The sequence below is a fragment of the Megalops cyprinoides genome, chromosome 24, assembly GCF_013368585.1.
Source record: "Megalops cyprinoides isolate fMegCyp1 chromosome 24, fMegCyp1.pri, whole genome shotgun sequence".
Taxonomy (NCBI): domain Eukaryota; kingdom Metazoa; phylum Chordata; class Actinopteri; order Elopiformes; family Megalopidae; genus Megalops; species Megalops cyprinoides.
Genome location: NC_050606.1, coordinates 15,280,446 through 15,304,042, shown reverse-complemented (window position 1 = coordinate 15,304,042; position 23,597 = coordinate 15,280,446). Strand labels below are relative to the sequence as shown.

Below are 23,597 nucleotides of genomic sequence, written 5' to 3'. Positions count from 1 at the left end.
GTCGCAGATCAACTACTTTTTCCTGTCAGCTGAACTTTTTTTTTTCTTTTGTGCTGCCGTCCTTTTCATTCATGAACTGTTACTAAAAAAAAAAAAAAAGAGGAAATTTATATAACAACTTTCATTGCTTGGGAAAAACAAATGCTAAGACTTTCTACTTTGAATGTACGAGAACAACAAAGAGAACGACCCTGAGGTCCCCGTGCTGTGACCTCTGTGCTTTGGATATGCCGTAGAGCCGATTATCGACCAGCTACGCTTGGGTTCCAAAATAAACGCTTTTGGCTTTTATCAATTGCAGAACAGTTAGAGAAACGAATTAATTAATATCTACAGATTTCTATTTAAGTTGACTATCAGATAGAGGTAAGTGTTTTCATGACGTGCGAGTGCCGGTTGGTGCTTTAGTGCCATTTAAAGGAATTATTTTTTTATCGCATCGTGTTGTAGGTGTACAAATACTGGTACCAGTTTATTTTGTATGGGTGACATATTGTATAAATGATATGGCAGGGAGGGAGGGGGGGTCGTGAAACGGGCGGTCAGGAAGGCCGCTCATGATTTTTAAACATGTCTGTTGCAACGAGTTTTTTCATTCGATCTGGGCATTTCTCTTTTTTAATCTCAGGACGTAGCTCCATGACTCCCATGGTTGTGTCCAGCTGTTGCTAACTCTTCTCTTCATTCAGTGGTTCCAAGCCCATTTAGCAGTTTTGACCTGCACAAGCACTCCAGGTGTCCGAGCTTCTGTAGTTTTGACGGGTTGTAGTGCATAGCCGAGTCTCGCCAAGGGGAATTTTGTATTGTGGCACGACCGCTGAACATGGCCGCTAAAAACCCTGACCGAAAGAAAAACATGACTAATGATATTCCTGTCTATGAAAAAAAAAACAAAGGGACAGAATTTAAGTATTCTTCAGTGATTAAAGGGTGATTCAATGGTTCATGGTTGTAGTGTTATTATTATTACTGCTTGTTGCTTAAGCATCGTCTTCCCTGTTCTTCTGCTGATTTTATGACACTAAGCTAATCATAACCAGAGCACAACTACAGCAAGGAGAGCACCTTTCAAATAATGTGGTCCTATTAAACATACAACATGCATCATAATGAAAATAATAAATGTTTCATGTGAGGGCCCCACCCCCACCCTGTCCGTTGAATCTACAATCAAGACAAGTGCAGAGAAAAGTAAAATTAACCCACAAAAAGATTTATTTAGGAAGCACACAAATACCATCCTATTTGATCCGATTTGAGTGTAGCTCCAGGTCCTACTTACTACTTTTAAATTAATTCCACTGTTCCACCATATATTGTATAAAGTATTTACATCGATCCGTCCAAAGACAATTACTGTCTGTTGTGGAGCAGCAGCTTGAGGAGCACATTCATTCTAAACATACTGGACGTTTTGTGTCCCAGAGCTGGGAATTTGACAGCACGCCAGAGCTGAGCAGCAGAAATGCATCTGGACTGATGAGAGGAAGGTAAGGAATGAGAAGGAGCACAGCAGCACCCCCTGCAGACTGATACCCTGTAAGGCAGCGCTGGTCGATCACATCTACCAGCCATTGTTAAGATGTTCTTCCTCTCGTCTTTGCTTTACCAATCCAGCTTACTAACCAATGTAGATTTGAAAATACCTTCTGGCAGCCCTAGGTGCAGAGTCCTGCCACCCAGAACCTCAATGACATCCTTTAATGTCAGTCGTCACTGCTGAGCCAGGCTTGCTGATCGGCTTGCTTTCAGCTTTCAAGTATCCGTACAATCGTCCACAATCACCCAAATCTACATTAAACTGTGATCTGAACAATAATTCTAAAAAAAGAGACTAAGAAACAGACACAAACAACAAACTGAAAGGGAGGGAAAGCAGGTCCTAGAAAATTAAGAAAACAAGTGAAGCGAAAAACTTGAAACGAAAAATTGCCTCTGCAACTAATCTGGTGTGGTGTTCAACGCAGGAATTCCAGTCTACATACCACAAAAATACTAAATAAACTTAGTAATTAACATTCCTTGTCACATAAAGTACAGCATTCTCAGGGTGTTGTCTTCTTTTTGCTGCAATCCATTGTTATCAGTGCCTAGAGATCTTCAGTGATCAATAACCTCTCCATTTTAGAGGTAAATATCCATTTATTTATTCTGGAGTTCAACCTGTCGGGTCTCTGGGAGGGATCTGCCACCTTGCAATTCATGACTATCCACATCAGCGGAGATCAGCCCAGTGTGGTGGCCTCTGGGACTTGAAGTCTGTCCCTCTTAGCTACGGGAACGTTATAGTGCCGGTCGTCCTCGGTGACCAGACACACGCAGGGCCAGTCCTCCTTGTGGTCATCAGGGTAGTAGGTGATGAACTCCTCCGTATCTGCTTTGTAGAGCCGGTACACTTTGATGGTCTGCTGCAGGGCGTACCCCAGGAGGAACATCTCCACCTGCAGGCGAGGAGGAGTCCATGTCACACTCACCCACTTCTGCCTGCCCTCCTTTCCATTCAGGCCAATCACTGTAGATCACCGTCTACTGTATTTGCACACATATACCTTTTGCATATGTCTTTAAATGCTCTTTGTGTGACAAATAGCCTTCTGCACAATTAAAGAAAACATTACATTATTCAAGGCTTCTTGGAGTCACTTGAGCATGGTATTTATTGACTGGGGCAGGGACAAGTCAAGCCATCTGTGACCTAATTCGAAAAACCTCTAATGGACAAAAAAGTAACACTTTTCAATGGACCCAGATGTTATACTCTGCAAGAGGGTAGCTTCATGAGAAGGTCCTCTGGACCAAGGCTACATAAATTGTGAATCTTGCCTTACCTTTTATTTCACATGTGGTTTCCTACTGTACCTTGTGACATTAACAGGTAATTACAACCACTAATACGTAATTACAACTACGTAATTACAACCTCTAATACGTTTCTTCTGAAACATCAGCACTAACCATTCTACAGTGTGAACTGACCAAGCTAAAGACCTGAAAACAACCTACGACAGATTAATATAATACAATTACACAATGATATAATATATAAGATAATTACAGTTACTATGTGATCTTGTGCTTCTCCACAGCTGGGGTGGTTGGGATAAACACAGGTACACAAAATTGAGGTGCATAAAATAACAAAACTGAATGGATGTTTACATCCAAATGAATCAAGTTTCATTTGATCAAGTTTGCTTACTTCAGATTGACCCGCCATTTTCATTTTATCTGGCTTCACATTTCATTTTGTCAGGGTACTTTTCATTTGATCAGGAAGTACCTCCATTTTATTATGTGTGACTTCACCTCTAAAAACCGCTGACTAACCCAAACTACTTCATCTTTCCCTAAAAACAATATGAAAGTCATACATTTGCTGAAATAATAACAAACAAAACAATGGTAGCCAAATAGTTTATAGGAGTTTGACTCTTGATTATGTTCCCATCAGGGAAATCAAGTGAGAATGAAATAAACAGCATGGTCTTCATATGATGAAACAGAAGTGAAAAGACATTCATACTTATTGGTATGCTGAGAGGGATACAAATTAAAGAACATAAAATGGACAAATGCTGACTTCTGACATCTCTCCAGCAAGGCTGTCATGTTTTTATTGATTTGGAGGAGCCAGTCTGGCAGAAGAGCAGTGCAAAGAGTAATTTAGTTGTCATCAGGTAGTGCACTTCAAATACTGTCATTTTACCTGTACAGCTGCTAACTTATTATTATCTGTTTCAAGGTCCCTTAATCTTTAACTAGCACCAGAAAACACATCCAGCAGGACTGCACTGCCCTGAATGAATGAATAGGCAATCAACCATAAAAAGCAAATAATGAACAAATGCTACACTGTGCCAACCGATACAGTAATCTGCCAAGAGAAACAATCTTTTAAATTAAGCAATTAAATTTTTCTATAGCTTGTGAATTGTTCCTAATAAGGAACAATAAAGTATGTGCAATATTCATTATAACATTTTTCATCATCTGTTGCCATAACAAACAGATTCTCAAGATCCCACTCAACTCAGATTGATTTTTTCTGATATTATTCACTACAATTTTAAGGATAAGTGTACGATTTTAAAGGATTATTTTATTGTGGCAATAATCAAACCCCCACAAAATGGCTAGTTTGAACACAGGGGAATATTACTGTAATAGTCAGAATACTGTTATATAAAATGTTTCATGTCTACACTAACACACACTCGCAGATACTTCTTCATCTCCTGCAGTAATATAAACCATGGATGATTTCCGACAGTGGGCTAACCAATTGGTTTAACAATATCAGCACCCTGACTTGGAAAGACTTGATAATAAATGACATCAAGCTTCTGAGATACATGAAATATGGACATAATTTGCTTGCTGTAAAATATACATGAAAAAGAATTAAATTTTTTTTTTGGTTTGGTTTGTTTGGTTTGGTCCATTAATGACTTTTGAAGGATTTTCAAAGACTGTGAAAACCTTGAAATAATCAATCCCACAACACTAAGGGACCAAAGTAAGCATATTAAGGATGTGGGTGACTGAGAGGTTTATCATGTGGAAGGTACTTCTGGCTCTGTGACACAGTTTCAGGGATGCTCAGATGTCATGCCTGCAAGTTACTGCCTATTTCTTGCTGCAGTCTGCTCTGATGAAACTATTCCATGGCTATGTTCAGGATTAGGGTGTTAGGGAAACAACCTTTCAGTTGCTTCCTCTGTTACACAGATCTGTATGAGCATCCTAAAGTACAGCCTGCAGGCTGCAGCACAGATTTAGGCATGAGTGTTTGCCTTTAATTATGTCAGAAACACTCAGAGAGAGGACAGATTGCTCAAAGACTGTAAAGGATTTACAAGCCAAGGACAGCATGTGGGTCATTTTGTGTCAAACGCCAAAAATCTGGAAAATTCCATGCTGGCAGATTAAAATGGAATTGTTTCAGAGAGACACCACACTAAGGGCCGTATTCTCCCATTCGCGCAAGTCAAAAAAAGTGCGCAGCTACGCACTTTTCAGCCTACGTGTATTTTCCCCTTGACTTAAATCTATGATTTGTGCGCCATAAGTCCACGCTCCACATTTTCCCGACAGCCAAAATAAATGAGGTTGTGACTCAGTCTACTTCTATTTTAAATAAATCACACCTCTTTCAGTTAAGCGCTGTGGGCGTGATCGGAGCGCGTAGGGGAGAATTCGCGTAACTGAAATGTGCGTAACTGGAGGCGCACAAAAAAGGACTTGCGTGCAAATGGGAGAATACGGCCCTAAGTGGGTAGTTCATATGTATTGACATTTATTGAACCACAAAAAAAATTCAGTTCTCTCATGTTGGAAACAGTCACTGACTTTGGGGAAGTCAACAAAGTTGAAAAAGTACTTTATACAGTGTTACTAAATTGCAGACACTGTAAATGATTGAGAGGCTGTTTTCAATTCTGGTGCCAGCCAACCAGCTGTCACAGTGACCGCTTTGATCTGGTTTATTGATTGCTTCAGTTCAGTGACACTCAGATCCGCCACTTGACCTACAGCGGATACCTCTGCAACATGGTGGCAGCATCAGAAGGGGGCAGGGACCGAGGCAGGTAGAGTGTCTGGATTGGTGGACAAAGTTGTGTTGGGGGTGGGGCCGGGCTCACCTGCTCCAATCCGCCGCTGGAGCCCACGTGGTTGAGGTGGTTGGTGAGGAAGGCGCGGGGGCAGGGGGAGGAGTCGCGGGCGAACAGCAGCCAGCAGAAGACGGGCACGTCGGCGCCGCGCTGCATGCGCTGGTGCAGCTCGGTGGCCGTGCGCAGCATCAGGAACTTCAGGGCTTCCAGGAGCGCGTACTCCTCATCCTCGCCCTGGAAGACCTGCGCGCACACCCGCTGCCTCTCCTCCGCACCGCTGGCAGAGGCTGCCGCGTGCCACTGCGCGCACACACACGCACGCGCGCACACACACGCACGCGCGCACACACACACACACGCGTGCACACACACGCACACACGCGCACATACGCGTACACACACAGACACACACACACACACAGGCACACACACACGCGCACATACGCGTACACACACGCACGCACGCACACACACACACGCGCGCACACACACGCACGCACGCACACACGCGCACGCACGCGTACACACACAGACAGACACACACACACACAGATACACACACAGACACACACACACACACACACACACACACAGACACACACACACAGACACACACACACACGCACACACACACACACAGAAACAGAGACACAAACACGCATGAATTCAAATAAACACATTACCTTGGGAAACTGACCAATAAGGGATGCTGCCAGTACAAACAAATGACTGAATGACCAAATGGTTGTCCGCAAACCCAAATTGCATTGTTCAAATGAAAGGCTACGGCCGTATTATTTCACCATTGTTACCATGGGATAACGGCACATGACAGATTCCCATGGAGGAATGAAATCGCTGTGAGCAGGGCTTTTTTCAGAGCCTTGCTCCATTTGTCATCTAACTGTAACCTGGTTAGACTGCATTTCCACTGTGTTTCATCAGATTTAACTCATGATTCACAGGCCTGTGTAATGATGTACGATTACCAAACTCAGTGCTGAGTTTGCAGCACTGAAAACAGCCCAGCGAGCTGTTCAAAATTTGTCATTAACACACATTCGCTAGTTTGTGAAAACCTGGGGGATGGACTCTTGGACATCATGGACAAGTTTTTTCAAGAGTGCACTCAGAGGTGATCCCGGCAGGATACCCTCAACCAAAATACAAGACAAAAAATCTGCCCCTTCAGCATTAAGGGCTTGTTAAAATTGGGCAGAATTCCTCACAGTCAATTTGGAGTGTCCATGCTGTGCTTAGAAGGGTGCAGTGGGGATTAATAAGTTCCATACACACTGCGTGCTCTCACCATTCTTCAGTTTAGTTACAGATTCATTCTAGCAGGAATGGTTTCTTGGGCTGCCAATTGGTTACTGGTCTGTTTATTCTTAAGAGCATTATCTTTCTCTCTTAAATCTCACATATGGAGTGCCATAAGTATGCACACTGACTAAAAAGACCTATTTTATCATTAGCACAAAGCAGAGCTGACAGTTTTTTACATGCACTGCTGTCATAACCAAAATGGTTCTGCCAGAAGGAAAGCAATTTCTGAAGATTTCTTCTGAAATAACGCACTTCAAAGCATCAAGAAAAAAACGAAATCTTCAGTAGCTAACCCAAAATACTGTTAAATGCATAAGCAGTGAAATTGAAACCCAAAAGAAACCTTTATATCTTTTATCGAAAAACTATACAAATAATGAGAACTAAGAAAGTAACTTCCGCCCACCTTTTCCTACTAAACAGAAAAAGAATTTTAACACGTGCAATTTACTTTCCAATGGAATTTCTTTTGTTAATTTGGGGCCTTGATGCTCTAATCGGGTGTCTCTTGGCCTTTGCTATGCTCCTTATTCATCATCTCCTGTCTGCCATAGAGTATCATCATCACCAGTCAGATGACACGTTGAAAGGGGGCGGGGTTTACCTTAGTCTTCAGGAGTATCATATAGTGTTTCAGCTGCTCCACGGCGCTTTCCGCTGTGTGCTCCTCCCTCTGCCTCAAGGGAAACCGCCACTGTCCAATCAGATCCTTCTGTGACAACAGCTTCTCTGGCCACTGTTGAGACCAGACAACAGAACAAATGTGATATTATGTTCAACCCAACAGTTTTTTTTTGGTTTCATCCGTTTGTTCAGTTTATAACTGAGTGATTTCCCAAGGGCGTAACAGCAACAGCTACCTGGAATTTTAACCTTAAGAAAGAATTCTAATTCTCTCCTGTGAAATACTACTGGACACACAATATAAGTTCAATACAAACGCAGTCCAATCTTGGTTATAACATGAAATATTTTTTTCTTTGCTCAAAATATTCAGTCGGGGTGAAATGATTGACACTTGCCAGAGTGATGTCATCCTCGAGCCAGAGGGGAAGCTGAGTGCTCTGGGCGAGGATCTGGAACAGGGTGGCCCTCAGGGCGCAGTAATTGTCCCCCCGCACTCTTCGCAGACCCTCAAAACTCTGCGACACTGCCTCATAGCCCTGGGTCGGGACAGACGTGACAACTGTCACATGCCATACCATTGTCAGCCCACTCACACATCCAGGGAATTTGATTGGTCCTTACAAGGGAAGTAGGGGTAAAGCGAAAATGAGGCACAAACAGAGTTAACACTTTCCACAGCTGCACTCCAAATTAACTGTGTTGTTTCCCCATCACCCCAAACTTAAATCGCTTACAAACACAACAGGAAAAAAACGCCAGGGGCAAGAAACAGGGAAGGAGTAATTGCCCAGCAATGCAAGCTCTTCCACAAACCTTCCTGATGAGGGCGCTCTTGGCCGTGTGACCCCTCCACTCCCTCTGACTGTAGGACAGAAGGTCGACCACTACTGCCACGCTGCTCCGGTCCTGAACCTCTGTCACTGCATCCCGGTCACACAGAGAGAAAGCGCATGGCAGGTGTTCAGCGGGACGCAACACGCCAGTACAAATGTAACACTTCATTTCTGAACGAAACGACACATTCAGGGCATATTCAGGGCAGCCAGCGGGCGATCCTGTTCTGAGAACTGATCCGGGGTCGGTTTTATCACAAACAAAGCAAAAAGGAAAAAAAATCCCAATCCACAACGCTGTGTGCACAAACTGACCCGGGATCAGTGTTTGATGCTTCCTACGTCAGCGGGACCCCACAGCTCTGGTGCAGTCGCCTCTGCTAGGGGTTTGTCACATTAGTGCCACGCATCGTAAGAAAGCCCTGCTGCACGGTGACAGCAGCAGCGGCGCTGTGACACATCACAGATCTCACCGTCTCCGCTGTGACACATCAGAGCGGCGAGGCGCTTTATGACATGGGGCGGACATCAGGGCCGCTGCACCTATGACTGCATTTGCATACAGATAATCATCCGTACCCTGGGCGATCGCCTGTATGTAAATGTACGTAGAGATAAATGTGCATACAGACAGTAATACGCAGATATTCATCCCTTATCCTGGACACATTCATATTCCAAAGAATCTGTTTCATGTGCACTGTGAAATATGACCACCATTAATATTCCTGTATGCATGGTTATCAAATTAACTGAAATAAGGTCTGCAAAGGATGGACTTGAATTTTTTCCTCTTTTCCTGCTGATTATCTTACTTGGGGGAACAGCTTGGAGGATGCTTGCTTTTGTATTATGTTGGGCTGTTTCTAAGCACTTTAGCACCATTAGCAAAATTCCTTATAGCAAACAGTTGTCTCCCCATCTCTCCAAAAATGCTAACTTTTCCGCTAGGCATTACAGCTAGCTAGCATGTGGATAATGAATCAAGGCAATAGCTCATGCTATTGTCACAATATTTGAACACCTGAGTTAACACTGGAATATTAACAGGCATATACATATAGTCAATGAGGACCTGTAGCAACTGAACTGGAGTCAATATGGAAAACTTTGGCCTGGATTAAATCAACATTTGTCCTGAGCTGTGACTGATCAGATAAACACAAGTACCCCTCAATAAACACTTTTTTTTCATTACTGTGGGTAACCACTGAACTCACTGACCTGTGTTGGTGACTAAAAAAAGGAACGCTTGCATTTTATTGCGGATTGAATCCAGACTGTGTTTTCCAAAGTGGAAATTAACGTCACGCCATTCGCTGCTTAAAATACCAAGTGCTATACACCAGCGCAGCTCATGTATAATACAGAGTGCAGACGGTTCTCAAAGCAAAATGCAAGGCAAAGAGATCTGACTCATGACCTCACACTGCATTCGCAACAGGAACAGAGGTGACCTTATGGGTATTCTGATTGGATATCGTCGCCCCGGTCCTGTTGCAGTCCCCCTGAGGGCCGTGTACGGAGCAGAGAGCCACTCACAGGTGTTCTGGGTCAGCGATGGCGCCTGTCCCTTTTTGCCCCGCTCCATCTCGATCTCCTCCGCCCCTCTGTACAGATCTTCATCGCTGAGGACAGTTAGACATACAGTGATCTGCACACAGGCACTTCAGTTTCCAATAACATCGGCCTCATAACTCATATGAAAATGAAATACATCGTAATACACTGAGAAATATGTTGATAAGCCCACGAATATATTGCTAATCAAGTTAAAACATATTAATACGAAACGAAAAATACATTGCAATACACTATAACTGCAACAATTTACATCTTTTCAATATATTCACTGAGTTAAAAAATATATTCTCTAAAATTCATTCTGAACATACTTTTTTTTGTATGGGAAAATTATACCCACAGAAAAATGGCATACTGGATTCAAAGCATAATACACACACTGCCAGCATGGTGTCGGAAGAACTAGAGTTTGTCTGAAAGTGCATAACAATGGAAAAACAACAATTCAAAAACATCTATGAGAGGTATCGGTACCACATTAAATGGGTGTCTGGAGAATTCTGAGCACAAAGTGGCTCTGACGGTTCTCTGCAGAAGTAAACAACACATTCAACCCAGGAATGACCTTACATTCGCTATGATATTATTGTCATTGTCATTTCTGCCAAATACATACATGCCAAATACTTTGCTCTGGAACATGACTAATTGCTACAAGCTTTATGGATAATATATAGCTTGATCACTGGCTAAAGGCAATCAATATCAAGCACAGGTTACTCAAAGATCATGCTATGGCACAGTGTTCATGTATTTCAGTGTAATTCAATCCGCTGCCTTAAAAAGTAAAGCACCTCAACAAGCTATTCCAGGTTTACAGGCAACAATAACCACATCTATGCAGCGGTCAAGCGAAGGGCTTAACAGACAGAAGAGAGAAGAAGCAAACAAACAAAAAAACAGGAAATGATTATCATGCTCCGCATCTCCCAGGATCCACTAAATGAATGCCATCCAGCCTACGGGAAAGGTTAGGATTATTTCCGTAGCTGGAGAGCCACAAACCACTTATGCATGAAAGGGAAGAAAAGAATGCTACAGGAGCCACAAAAAATAAAGATCTGTAACAATCTACGGGAATTGCCAGGGAGACCGTGGTCAGAGGCGTGCTGGAATGGGTTATCCGCAATCAGCATTCCACGGGGGGGAGCTTGACAGAACCCTTGGCTTGATTAAATATGTTCTGGGAAAGATACTCTGATATTCTGACATCTGAAAGCTCTTATCCGACCGGATACAGACACAGATGCAGTGCAGCTCCGGGTTCAATGCCACCCTTTGATAAAGGCAGGTTACGTAAGGGCGTGTTCCAGAATAGCACATACTTCATGTGTGTTGAATCTACAACAGACACACCTTTTACATTTCTGAGTCTGCAGTGTACAAAGAGAACAAGTTGTACAGTATACACCTACAGCTCTCATTTAATTCTAGATATTTTTAAATATGACATCACAAATACACTGCATAGTTTTACATGACAACACCTGCAACTTTTACTTTGGAAACAAACATTTTTTTTTACATTTTTGGCCTTAAGTCAGTCTTCAACGACATTAGGAGACTACTAACCCATATCTGTGCCAGTGAATCTTAATGCATGTGATGTGAACTCATATCTCAAATCACACACTCCACATGTAAGTAAATGTACACTATGCTACCATTTTACTGCATGCTTTATGTAATTTCCATTATACTGTACACTGCACCTGGTGAAAAGTAATTTATTTGGGTCAAATGCAAAAAGGGATGTGCTTCCCTGTGCAGTCAGCAGAAACAGGGCATTTTCTGTAATTCTGCTACGATTCTGCTATGATCGTCCTGAGACCAGGGAAAATAAGCTCTGCTCCCAGTTTCTGCTCCACAAGGCAGGAGGAAGCAGTTAGCAAACAGCTGGTGGTACAAAAGACAGTCTATCAGCATGAGGGTTATCCACTGATAACTCCCCAGAATCTGCACCACGAATGCAGGTCTGCCATTTCTGAAATTACAGCGAGCAAACTAAGAGAGGAGCCATGAACTGGAATGATGGGAAGACAATCTGATATGTATTGATACGATATGTAAAAAGAATTCTAGAAACATCTGCACAAACGGTGGTGAAATTACTGCCTATGGCACAAGGAATATACTATTTGATTTAACGGGGGAAACAATGATTTAATAGCGTCAGAGATGTGTGGTCTCCAGATTGCCGCTCCATATATTTCCATATTTTTTGTTTGTGTAGTACATGAGCGAACAAATGGCAATGCACTCCTCACCTACTTTGTGAGACAGCTCACATACCTGTTCATCTCCTCCACTTCCGCGGGACCGCCCCCTCCTCTCATTGGCTCCCCTTTCACGTCCATAGGCTGAGGAGCTCCCTGATTGGCGGGCTCCCGCTGGGTTTCTCCCTGGTCCGGGTGCGGGCTGCCCAGCTCCATCTTCTCGCCCTCGTCGCCGGCCTCCGTCTCCGCGGCGCCCACCTCCTTGGCCTCCCTCACATCCCTCTCGCCGCCCCGCTCCCTCTCTCCCTCCTTCGGGGCGGTGTCGCCCGGGGCTGTCGCCTCCTTCGAGGCTCGGTTCTCTGCTCCCCGGCCCTCAGTGGAGACACTGTGGGAAACAAGCAGCAGGGGCAAGATGAGCCGCAGGACACTGGGACACGGGACCATTACAGCCCTTCTGTGAAAAATTACCTCACAAATTACCTCACAATTACCACTTAATACCTGTATCTGAATTACTGAATTCATTTTCATTTGTCTAGAAAAAAAGATAAGTACTTAGAAATTAATCTTAAGGAAAATGTTTAAAAAACACTGAGTCATTATAGGACAAAACAGACACCAAGGCCAGTGTGGCTGATAATACTAAACGTCTATAAATCTGCAAGGGCCATTTACTTGTTGTAGTGCAGCCAAGCGGGCAGTTTTGTATTACACTGGCAGAACTCTGTACATTCAACCCCATTTCTCCGCAACCCTGGTCACCATGGTGCTAAACATAATACATCCCATAATATTTTTCCTTGCAGAGTAGGCATAATCACTTGGATTCTCCCAGACCAGGCTTGACGCAGTGCTAGATACACTCTAAGCAGGGACGGGCTTAATGGCCTGTGATACTGACTTGTGTTCTTATAATGTCATCATAGCTTCCACTTCCTTTCACCCACCAGCTATTTCCTATATCCCAATTCCTACTGCTGAGGCTGACCTAGCCTTACTGTAACCTTGGCTTTGATTAATTGTTAGTTTTACCCTGGGTTTCCTTTGTGCTTGATGGATATGATAGATATTATCAGCACAATCTCTGATACTAATATCCTTAAAATCACACTTAATGCATAATAATGCCTGTCTTTCTTTTAAAAGTATGGAGAAATAAGCATGCCTTTGTTCTGTTGCTAAATGCTAAGACAGTCAGTTAGCCAGTTTTCCAGATGACTTTAGGCAAGAAAATATAATCCATAATTGAGGATGGTTTAAATACAGGCCTATTTGTGAGGGAGGAGAATCATCTGCTATCATGAAAGTAGAAATCCAAAGCGAGTGTTTTAACTGGAAATTTTTTTGTATTTTTAAACCGACAAGCACATACCTTTCCCAAGAATGCGACATGACTCAAGGGGAAAAAAAGGTTCTTAAATGATTTTGTCTGGAAAAACCCTTCAGAGCAGTCAGGCCTCAGCTTGAGTGAAAGCAGTAAGGGGGTATTGTCAGAGCTTCACCGTGCCTCAGTGCAAGCTGTAACATTAGGTCAGCGTTAAAATGCACCCTCTTCCTTTGTAAACACATCTGTCATGTCCAGCGCTCAGAGACATCCTCTCTGCGGGTCAGGACGCATCTCTTTACTGGAGCAGTCATATAGAGAATGCATCCTGCAGACCAGCAGGCTGTGAAACACCACCTTCGGGCTCAGTTTGGTGCATTTCTCCATGCCTCTGTAACAGAGTTAAAATTGCAGTCTTTGTGATAAGAGTTTCGCCGTATTTAAGCAGCCCCAGGCAGTATTAGTTTTCCTGGAGCCTCCTTTGGAGTTGTGGTGTACTGCAGGTCTGCGTTTATTTTTGTCCTCGTGTTGTTGCCGTACTCCAGCAGAAGCGGTAGGCTTGACTGCAGGAGATCCTGCCGTATTACAGACACCAAGGGTTTCTGAAGACATTTATGTGTTTATGTCTTCTACTCCAGGAACAAAAGAGCAAAAGCACATGGTTATCCCTCGGTCCACTGACGGTCTGACCATCATTACACCTCCCCTGCTCAGACTGTCTGATGTTTACCTGCACTGTCCTGTGTCTTTTGCTTCAACGACAGGCCGATTCAATCAATGTACCTCAGACTCGCCCGGGACCGACGGGATGCCGAACAGCTCCAGGAGGCGAGACGGGACACAAAGGGAGAGCGTGGAGGTGTAAGGGATTGGGATCACTGGGGCCGCCAGAGGCTGGATGTGCTACAGGTGTCTGGAACGTGAGGGGACTGTTCTGCCCGATCTCTCCCTGACAGCTGCGGCTGCTGCCAGCTCAAGGGTGAGCCAGCTGGGACCATTTCGCTCTCTGCTCCCACCACACACTCCTCTACTGGCCTGACTAGCAGTCTCAAACCCTGGGCCCATAGAACTGTGTTCCGTTGTATACACACCACTCTAAAACACATGTGAAACAGAGTCACCTTTTTGTCACTGGCAATAAAAGACTTGTCATGACTCAACAGAGTAGTGACTGGGTTATTTGGGTGTTTCCACTGACAAGTACAATAAATGGCTGTGAAGCAAAGGAAACTATTTTAACTGACTCAGAGTCAGAGTAGTCACAGTTAATACTGACTTAATGAGCTGGTGATCCACCAGCGATGTAATGTGCTAGGTCTCATAAAATTTCATGCCGAGCCCTGACTTCAGAGAAGACTGATCGGGAAAACTCTGTGACACTGGCCTTTGACCTTGTGACCTAAAAACCACCAGGGTTTTCTGAGAGGGTAATTGGGGACCAGTTATGACCCAGACAAAAACAACCCAAAAGCATAATGCTTTTGATTCTGTCGACAGGCACTAAAAAAGCTGGACAGGGCTATCCTAGAACAGGGCTCAAGAATGCTGCTGCAGACAACCCACGGAGCCCACAAGTGGTAGACACTCCAAAATGGTCTAGCTGTCACACGAAAAGGATGTAAAAAATAAATAAAAAAAAACCTCTAAAGGAAACAGAAAAACGCAAAACAGCTATTTATTGATCAGTGATCATGACAAAAAGGTGCAATATGCTAGTGTAGAGAGAAATGTTCTCAGCTTCCCCACCATCAGTGCTCAAGTAAATGCTCATAAATGCTGAAAAATGAACAGGTACTGATAAACAAACATCTTTTTTATTCTTCTAAGTTGGCTCTTTGGGAGCTTGTTTAGTCTGTTTTTACTGTGCATTTTGGCCCGTGCCCATGCACATTTTCATTGTGAGCATCCAACCTATTTCTAAGGCAATTTCCAATCCTGCTCTTCAAATAGCTGCAACACAGCCACTCCAGCCCATTCCTTTATGATTGTGTATTTATTGCTATTTTACTTTGACGGGCAACAGCAAAAAGGAGGAGGTGTGCAGGATTATGGCTCTACATTCCATTTTGAGTTGAGATAACTGAGAGGATTGAAAGCTTAACAGAGCTGGTCTTCATCACAGCTAAACCATTCAAACCTTAAAGTTCTACAAGGCATTCATTCTTCAGTAGTCTGAATGCATGCTGGCATTAATTCTGCAGAGAGATGCATTTCCACATTAGGGCACACACCGCTTAGCCACTTGCAAATGATATGCATTTTATGCAGTTACGCAAACCATACTGCATGCAGAACTGAACCACTGACAACCATCATGAATGGATTGTTTGAACTACCTATCCAGAGAAAAAAAGAGAAAGAAAAAGAAGAATCAGACACATAAGTAAAATACACAGACATCCCTGGTCCTGAGTCCAGACAAAACAAAAACTTCCCAGTGATCTCTTTGTGCCCCCTAGTGGAGATCCAGGCACATGACCGGCTGGACGTACCTCTTGCTGGTGGCAGGTTCCTTGTCCTTCTTGGCCTTCTTGGCTTGGCAGGCGGGGGCGGTGCTGTGGCTCACCGCCGGCGTTTCGCGCCTCGCTCTCCCCGGCTTGGGGCAGTCCGACGCTCCCTTCCCGCCGTTGCGTTCCTGTCCGCCTGGCTTTCCGTCCGGAAACATCGCGGAGCTCCCGTTGGCATTCTCCGGAGCGTTTCCCCGCGCACTGTCATCAAAGAGGGGGGAAAAGCGGGACGCGGTGACTCACTAGCCCTTTGCGGGTGGCTTGCGCTCCTGTTATAACGGGAGCGGTGAGGTCATCGCAGCCGGCCTAAGCGGACAACGTCCACCCACGAGATTCCATTCAACACATAAAGCACCCACACAATTACATACTGACACTCTTTGTTAGTCATAAATACCTTCAGTCAATATTCTTACACACTTATGGAATTTCCCATAAATTTCACATCTCGCCCCCTGGGTCTGTTTTAGTGAAGTCAACACCAGGCTGGACAAAAAACATGCTGAGAAATAGATCACTTATTGTTTACTTTGGATGAAGTTCTACCTGTCCTTAGGCTGTAGGCAGACTTTGCTGATTTGCATTTAGAAACCACATAAGCAAGATGTTCAAGTACAGCTCTTTCCAATGTTCACGGAAATCCCCAGTATCAAATTTCTGATTATTAAAAGTTACTAAAAGTTTTTATATATTACTTATATATACTTTATTAAAAGTCCAGGAGAAATTGTTGTTAGTAAAATAAATTGCCTGTTGAAGACATACCTGTTCTCATGATGATCAAAATAAAACATGTCAATATCTGCTCCCTAAACTAATTTAGGACAGTTGATTTAAGTTTTATTAGCCATTTAATTATTTGCTCTAGGGCTGAAAGCAATGTAGTGAGTGAACAGCTGCAGTGAAAATTACCCTAGTCATCCAGAGAATCATCTGGATTACTACACTGTTGAAGATGCAGAAATAATAAAATACTAAAGAGAGAAATACCCTCATTATTATCTTTAAGTACAAACACACCTCTCACGACCTATTCCTTTAATGAAGGACTCAGAACTGATTTGAACCTGCCAAACATGATTAACTAATTCCCACTGGAGCTGAAACCAGCCGTACAGCAGGTCTCTGGGACCAGGACTGAGAACACTGCTGGTCTGGATGCTCCGAGAGGTTGAATTTTTACTTCAGGAGTACAGGTATTTTACATTTTCATGTCTGTCACTTAGAAGATGCTCTTATCCACAGCGACACACAAGATGCAAGCACATTCAACGCGGCATTAACATTTTTGACATCCAGTAGACCCTTATCTACAGTGGCATTCAAGGTCGAATACGAAGGGCATACAGTCATGAAACGCTACACAAACAAGGATTCAGCCATCGATGCATGAACCAGTGGCAGGGCCAAGACCACACATGTTCACCCAGCCCAAGCACACAAGCGCAACGTAATCCAATATAAGCAATGTACCACTCCAACACAATACTATCACATACCCAGAATTAAAAATTCCACCTGTAATGGATGGGATCAGATACACAAAGTTAATTAAGTTGATTAACAGTTGCAGTACAGCACAGTGATGTGACAGGGCCTCCCCAGTCCCATCGATGGACTGCCAAAGATAGACTCCCTGGTCCTTGTAAGACAAGGCTGAGGCTGCCGTTTTTAGTTCTGTACTAACACAACCAATAAATACTTAACAAGTATTTAATTTAGTATTTAAATTAGTATTTAATTAACAAGCATAAGAGCAGACAACTGAGACGTGGAAGCCTACACTACCATTTTATAAGCTGTTAAAATGCACTTGTGAAACTAATTGTCAAAAACAATAAACGATCACGATTGGTCTATGATGCCATGCAAATCTTCGCATTACTAAGCAATACAACAGTTTCAAACCACGACAGCAAGCAGTACTTGACTTGTAGTATTACTAGTGTCTTGTTGCTCATGGAGCATGCACCGCCCTCTGAGTTGCCCATCCTTGAACAAACCACTCTGTCCTGGAAATGTCAGGAAAAGGCAGAGCTACAAGACTATACCATTCCGTGGACTATGGGTCAATGACATGATGTGCATTTCTTGTGTCCTAATCCACAAGTAGGATTGTAATAGTAGGCCGAGCCCAGGCTCTTGGTGGGATGAAGAGCAATTTAGAGGGGGCTCCTACTTAAAGAAGGTGACTATCTATCTAATTGTCCCATACCAGTGAGATTTTTGTTTGGAAGGACATTCACCTCACTTCACTTTTCTGCTTTCACTTTCATTTTACTGTGCGCATTAGAAGTAGCACGGTATTCTCCTGATCTGAGAATCACAAATGCACGAAATGCACCTTTGCTAAGAAATTGTATTCACCTCTCCAATGGGGATGGCATTTTACATCAACAGTTTATAGTCTATATTTATGTTGACTGAATAGCTAGATAAATCAATCAATAAATGATGAAATGGACAAACAAATACTGAAACCCTGGTTTCTATTCTTCATAATAGCACTCACCAACAGGCCTTCTGCATCTGTATTACCGGTGGCTCTATTTCAATAACATTTTCAGTGCGTCACCATATTTCTGCTTTTCATTTCAAACAGCAGAGCTGCAAAGTGACAGGTTGGAAATATTTATTACAAAATGCATTCATTATTTATTGATATGTTAATTTATTATTCTGTTAATCACTTATGCGTTACAACATTTACATACACATTTACTTATGTAGTATAAGCATAAAGCATCTCCCCTAGTCGAAAGGACAAGCATTTGAGACAGATCGTTGTTAAACCCTCTGTGTCTGTCCTCCATTAGTCTTTTCCTTGGCCTCTATTTGAAGTTCTACTCCAGGAAAAAGATTCTGCTTTAAACTTAGGGTTTATCTTTACATCACTGCCAGCGTTTCCTTTTTATTTTTCAGACATACCCTGCATTACTACTAAAGCATAATTCATATCACATCAGAGACAACTGCTGCAAGACATCACCATAGGAACGCATCAAGAGACGATTCAGCTCCATGCCAGTCTCTGTGACCTGGTACAGAAATGTCCACGAATGTATGGGACAGCCAATGATGTTGAAATAACATGGCAACTGTATGTTTGTACCATTTGGTCTGTTGCTTCCCTCCTCCCTCTAATTCCTGAATATGCATCTTGCGCAAAGGGGGAAAGGCAACACCAACAACTTTACATTCATTACTGGTATTTTAAATGACTTCACTGCGCATTGTCAGCAACAGAGCTACTGATAACATCAAATGATCTTGCGCCACTGTTAGAGGTGTTGAGGTACTGTTAGCTATAAATAAAAATGAAAAGAACTGAAAGAAACCAACTTCATCCCCGATTTAACCTGAACTGCATTGAAATGAATATAAAAGCACAGGACTCTGGCTTTAAAACTGTGCAGCAGGGCTAGCAGAATAAAAGGAAAAAACAGTTTTCGACGTGCTCAACACCAGATGCCGTAAACAGAACCGCCAACAATACCAAGCTGTTCGGAGGGAGAGAGATTAGAGCGTATTTACAAAGAGCGTCTTAACCGGCTAGCTAGCTAGCAACATTCACTGTTGTTTCTATCTATCCTTTTTATTCACTTTCAAAGAAAAGGTACCTAATTAAAAGGAAGTGCCTTCACAAACTAGAATTGACTAGCCACCTAAAACAAATTAGGTGGGTGTGGTTGGCTCAGCCAGTGGTTCAGTATGTAGACTGGTTTTAGCGTTAGCTAGAAAGCTAAAATAAACAGCGAGATACTTATTCTAACTGGGTCAATTCGCAGGTTTAAACATTAGGCCTGACCAACTAGACAACTGCCAAACAACTATATCAACCCGAGCAATTCTAGATAGCTAATAAAGTAGGTGTATTAATTGGCTAGCTAGGTAGACTGACTCTTCTAAAGACAAAAAAAAAAAAAAACATTTCATTCAATCGCAGTTCTGCTTTTACTGATATTTAAGTTAGGTAGTTTAGCTAGCTACACCAATTGACCACTAGCTAGTTATCTTAACTGCTAAGGCAACTATTAACATTTTTCATATGCATATATGTACCTAGTTATCTATTTAGATAGCTAGTATACATCAGATAAACGTGGCAGGTTTTCGCGTCTCACCTGGTAAAATAAGGAACCTAGCTAGCTGATATTGCTAGCTAGCTTTCCAGTTGCTTATCTTTCAAAAAGTTCACTTCCCGCTAAATTTTATGGATGACACAAGCGCATCATTGCAGAAGAAAAGTGAGATGTCTAGAAATGTTGGTCCAAAATACGCCCAAAACACCGATATTCATATTTCTGGTCATAGTGTCAAAACTACACTTCCTGGTACTTTGCGTTGCATCAGGTCCGTACGCAAATGCCATCCCCTGTAAAACAACGCTGTACCAGGCAAGGTTCCTCAATTTGGAGTTACACATGCTGTAAGTGTTAGTGTTTTACCTTTCCATACTGCAATCTTCACACACACATCTTCTTACCACAACACTAAAATGGTAGCATATTTGAAAGTCTCATGCTTCAATATATTTATTACTTCTTTAATTGTTGTATTGTGTACAAATACCCTCTATGTCATAAGAAAAGACCTCATATTTTAAACTCAGGTCTTTAAATAACAGAATATAACATAGTGCTGGCTGATCAGAGGCCCAATGTAATATGAATCTGACTTAAAATGCACTGTTCTGAAAATGATTACTTGCCCGTTTCTGAAAAATCAACAGTTCACAAAGCTATAAATCCTCAAAATGGTTGTCTTTAATCATATAATAAAGTGCCATCAGGTGTGTTTTGTAACAGAGAAATATTGAAGTAGACATTAGTAGATATGCATTTGTATACATAGCTCAGACACATAAAACCAAATTTATGTCCAGCAGGTGTCTTGGGGACCATTTTCAGTGTCTCAGGACAGACAGTTTCTGTCTACTGCGCACAGCCTAAATGGATCCTACCCAGAATGTCCAAGTGTTTGTCTCTCTTAACAAACTAAAGCTGTCATATTAATGCCTTGAAGTGAAGTCCTGAATACAGTGCTGCTGTGTGTTCTCCTTCTACTCTATCTTTTTCCCTGAGCCGTGACACCTTGGTCCCGTTATGCATGTCTTGCATGCCCCACATGTCAGTCTCCTTTCTAACTGGCTGAGGGAAGCCTGACATGCCTTCGGGGATTTCAAATGTGGGTTCTGGTCAAGATGGGTCTCGTAACCCTCAGACAACTCACACTTGCTCCCAGCTACCCATGCTCAGTGACCGGACTCTTCCAACAAGAGTCCTGTCAGAAGCCATCGGCTTGATATAAACTGGTCTTTTTTAACACTGAGCACTGGTATGTCCTTAGTAAATAAATCACATAAAAGGAAGCTCTCACACTTATTACTTCCTGTTTGTGTGATCTGGAGTTGAACAACAGCAACCATTGTTTTTTTTGTTTTTTTTCCCAACTGGCAGCATGATAAACCACTGATGAATCATAATCGGAACATACAATTCTATAAGACATCAGAAGTCGATCTTAAAGTCAAAATAAGACAGACTTACATGTTCTCCATCCAGTTAAACAGTGGCTTACCTTTTTCTGTGTGTTTCTTTTAAACCGGTGCCAGCCTGCTCAGCCCGCTGCTCCAGAGGGACAACCTGGTTCCTGACAACCTTCAACCGGGAGCCGGCATCACTTCTTTCACCCGGGGCGCTGGCGCCAGGTTTAGAGCCACACAGCAACGTTTTTCTTTCATTCACCGAGTCCATTTGGGGGGTCGAAACGCAACAGTTCCCCATTTGTGATCGCCGTAGGTTTTTTTTTTTTTTTTTTTGCCTTCTCTGTGCCTTGTTAAACACAGAGATAGAGGCCTATGGCACACAAAGCAGGAACAGCGGGCACCCAGTCATGTCCAGGGCCTTTCCTTGTGACTCTGAGTGAAAGAGGAATTGATGCAAATGAAGGCTGTGACGCAGCAAGGGGAATGAGGAGTCACAGTTAAAGGTAGTCTTTAAGCCATAACATTGCATTAAGATGTATCACTGTCACTCACAATTTATGCAGCACCTGTTGGAATAAAATCAGCTGGTTATAATGTCTGTGTTTTTTGATGTCTTGACACAGGGATCCCAATACAAAAATTATTTTTTTTTTTTTTGCTGAGAAGTGGTTAAACTATTGGTTTAATAATAATTTGCAGTCCAAAATAAAGACTATCAAGCGCAAATGAGGATTCAGTGTAATGTAACAATGTTTTTGTTTTTTTCTAAATGCTTTCGACTGTAGTCTGCATAATACATAATGTTTCTTTTTTGAGCATGACAACATCTTTAGAAACGTGTGTAGTCATAATAGCAACAAGCACTACACTATTAGTCACATGCACAATGTCAGCGCTGATATTTTGTCCCACAAATAATCACATGACAACTTACTAACAAGGTAACATTGTTACATACCATGGTGAGAGCTTCCACAGACCTGAAGGCTGAAAGGCAGCCGGGTTGGGCATCTGGTTGCACGCGTATGTGTTATTGCGACGCAGAAATAATTCTCTTGAAATTAACGGAATGACTCGTTAGGTAACGCTCAAATTTTCGGAAGAATTGGCAAGCAGCAGCGGTTAAAACAAATCGTCATATGCCACCTTAGACTGGCTTTGATGTGCTTGTTTTCAAAAGAAGAGAAAATACCGCACAGGTCACCAGGAAGTTTGGTGTGCGTTTGGTTTCACTTTCCATGATGACACCCTCTCACTCTATGTAACGGACGCTGAAGAACGGACCACATGCAAAAGCAATGCGTAACACACGTTTCTGATTTTTGTAAACAATCGAGAACTACCCCAAATGCGTACGTTTCAGACGAGAAGGCGTATCGTACGTATCGCCGGGCGTCTCATGTAGAACACATGACTGGTGTCGTCTACCGTCAGGTTCCAGTTCCCAATCCATGCGCTTCGGTGTATGCGCACAAACTATTCACCCCTCTCTCCATGCAACATGACCCCGGACTAGTTTAGCACTAAAATAAACAGCTGCCAGCGATACCGGACTCCCTGCAACACACCCAGCCAAATGCAAGAAGGGCGTCAGTTCTGCGTCGACTTTACACCGTCCACGCAGCATACTCACCCGCCCCCTTCGTCCCCGACAGGAGGGCTTACACTTTTTGTTCGTTTAGTACAGCGTCCAGGGTCTCTTGAGGCATGATCACTGGTTAGTTTGCTTTGGTTAAAATGCTCGGAAGGCAGGTAGGGACCCGCCAGGTCTGCCAGACCAGGGTGGGTCTCAGTATGTCTCCATAATATCCACACGACCCATCACCAAGTATTACACAAACGTAGGAAATTCAGAGGAAGAGAAAGAGTTTTAGTAGTATTCCGCAGCAGATTCAACAGTGCTGAAGTCGTAGTACAGCCTGTTGGTACTGGGTTGTAGTGAGTTTCTCTACGTTAGTACCAGGTGCAGACAGTTTTTTGTGTTTTTGCTAAAACACCCCCCTCCCAAACACACACCCCCCGAGCCCCCATTTTGGGAATGTCTGTGTTCAGCCAACAAAGACTGAATCCTTCGTCTCTC

At 43.0% G+C, this 23,597-nt stretch overlaps 1 protein-coding gene across 3 annotated transcripts; it reads right to left on the bottom strand.

Moving 5' to 3' along the window:
* Nucleotides 1-1,933: 1,933 nt before the first annotated feature.
* On the bottom strand, nt 1,934-23,075 carry otulinb (OTU deubiquitinase with linear linkage specificity b). Of its 3 annotated transcripts, XM_036519269.1 has the most exons (10): nt 22,476-23,075; nt 21,610-21,949; nt 16,015-16,230; nt 12,275-12,583; nt 9,941-10,026; nt 8,379-8,485; nt 7,961-8,101; nt 7,543-7,674; nt 5,643-5,912; nt 1,934-2,441 (listed from the first exon to the last, which is right to left on the bottom strand). In XM_036519269.1, exons 2-10 carry the CDS (start codon nt 21,813-21,815, stop codon nt 2,226-2,228), a joined length of 1,683 nt encoding a protein of 560 aa, XP_036375162.1. In that variant the 5' UTR covers nt 21,816-21,949; nt 22,476-23,075; the 3' UTR covers nt 1,934-2,225. The 3 variants fall into 3 exon arrangements, with proteins under 3 accessions (XP_036375162.1, XP_036375164.1, XP_036375163.1); XM_036519271.1 differs by lacking the exons at nt 21,610-21,949; nt 22,476-23,075 and adding an exon at nt 20,154-20,358; XM_036519270.1 differs by lacking the exons at nt 21,610-21,949; nt 22,476-23,075 and adding an exon at nt 16,427-16,497.
* Nucleotides 23,076-23,597: the final 522 nt, after the last annotated feature.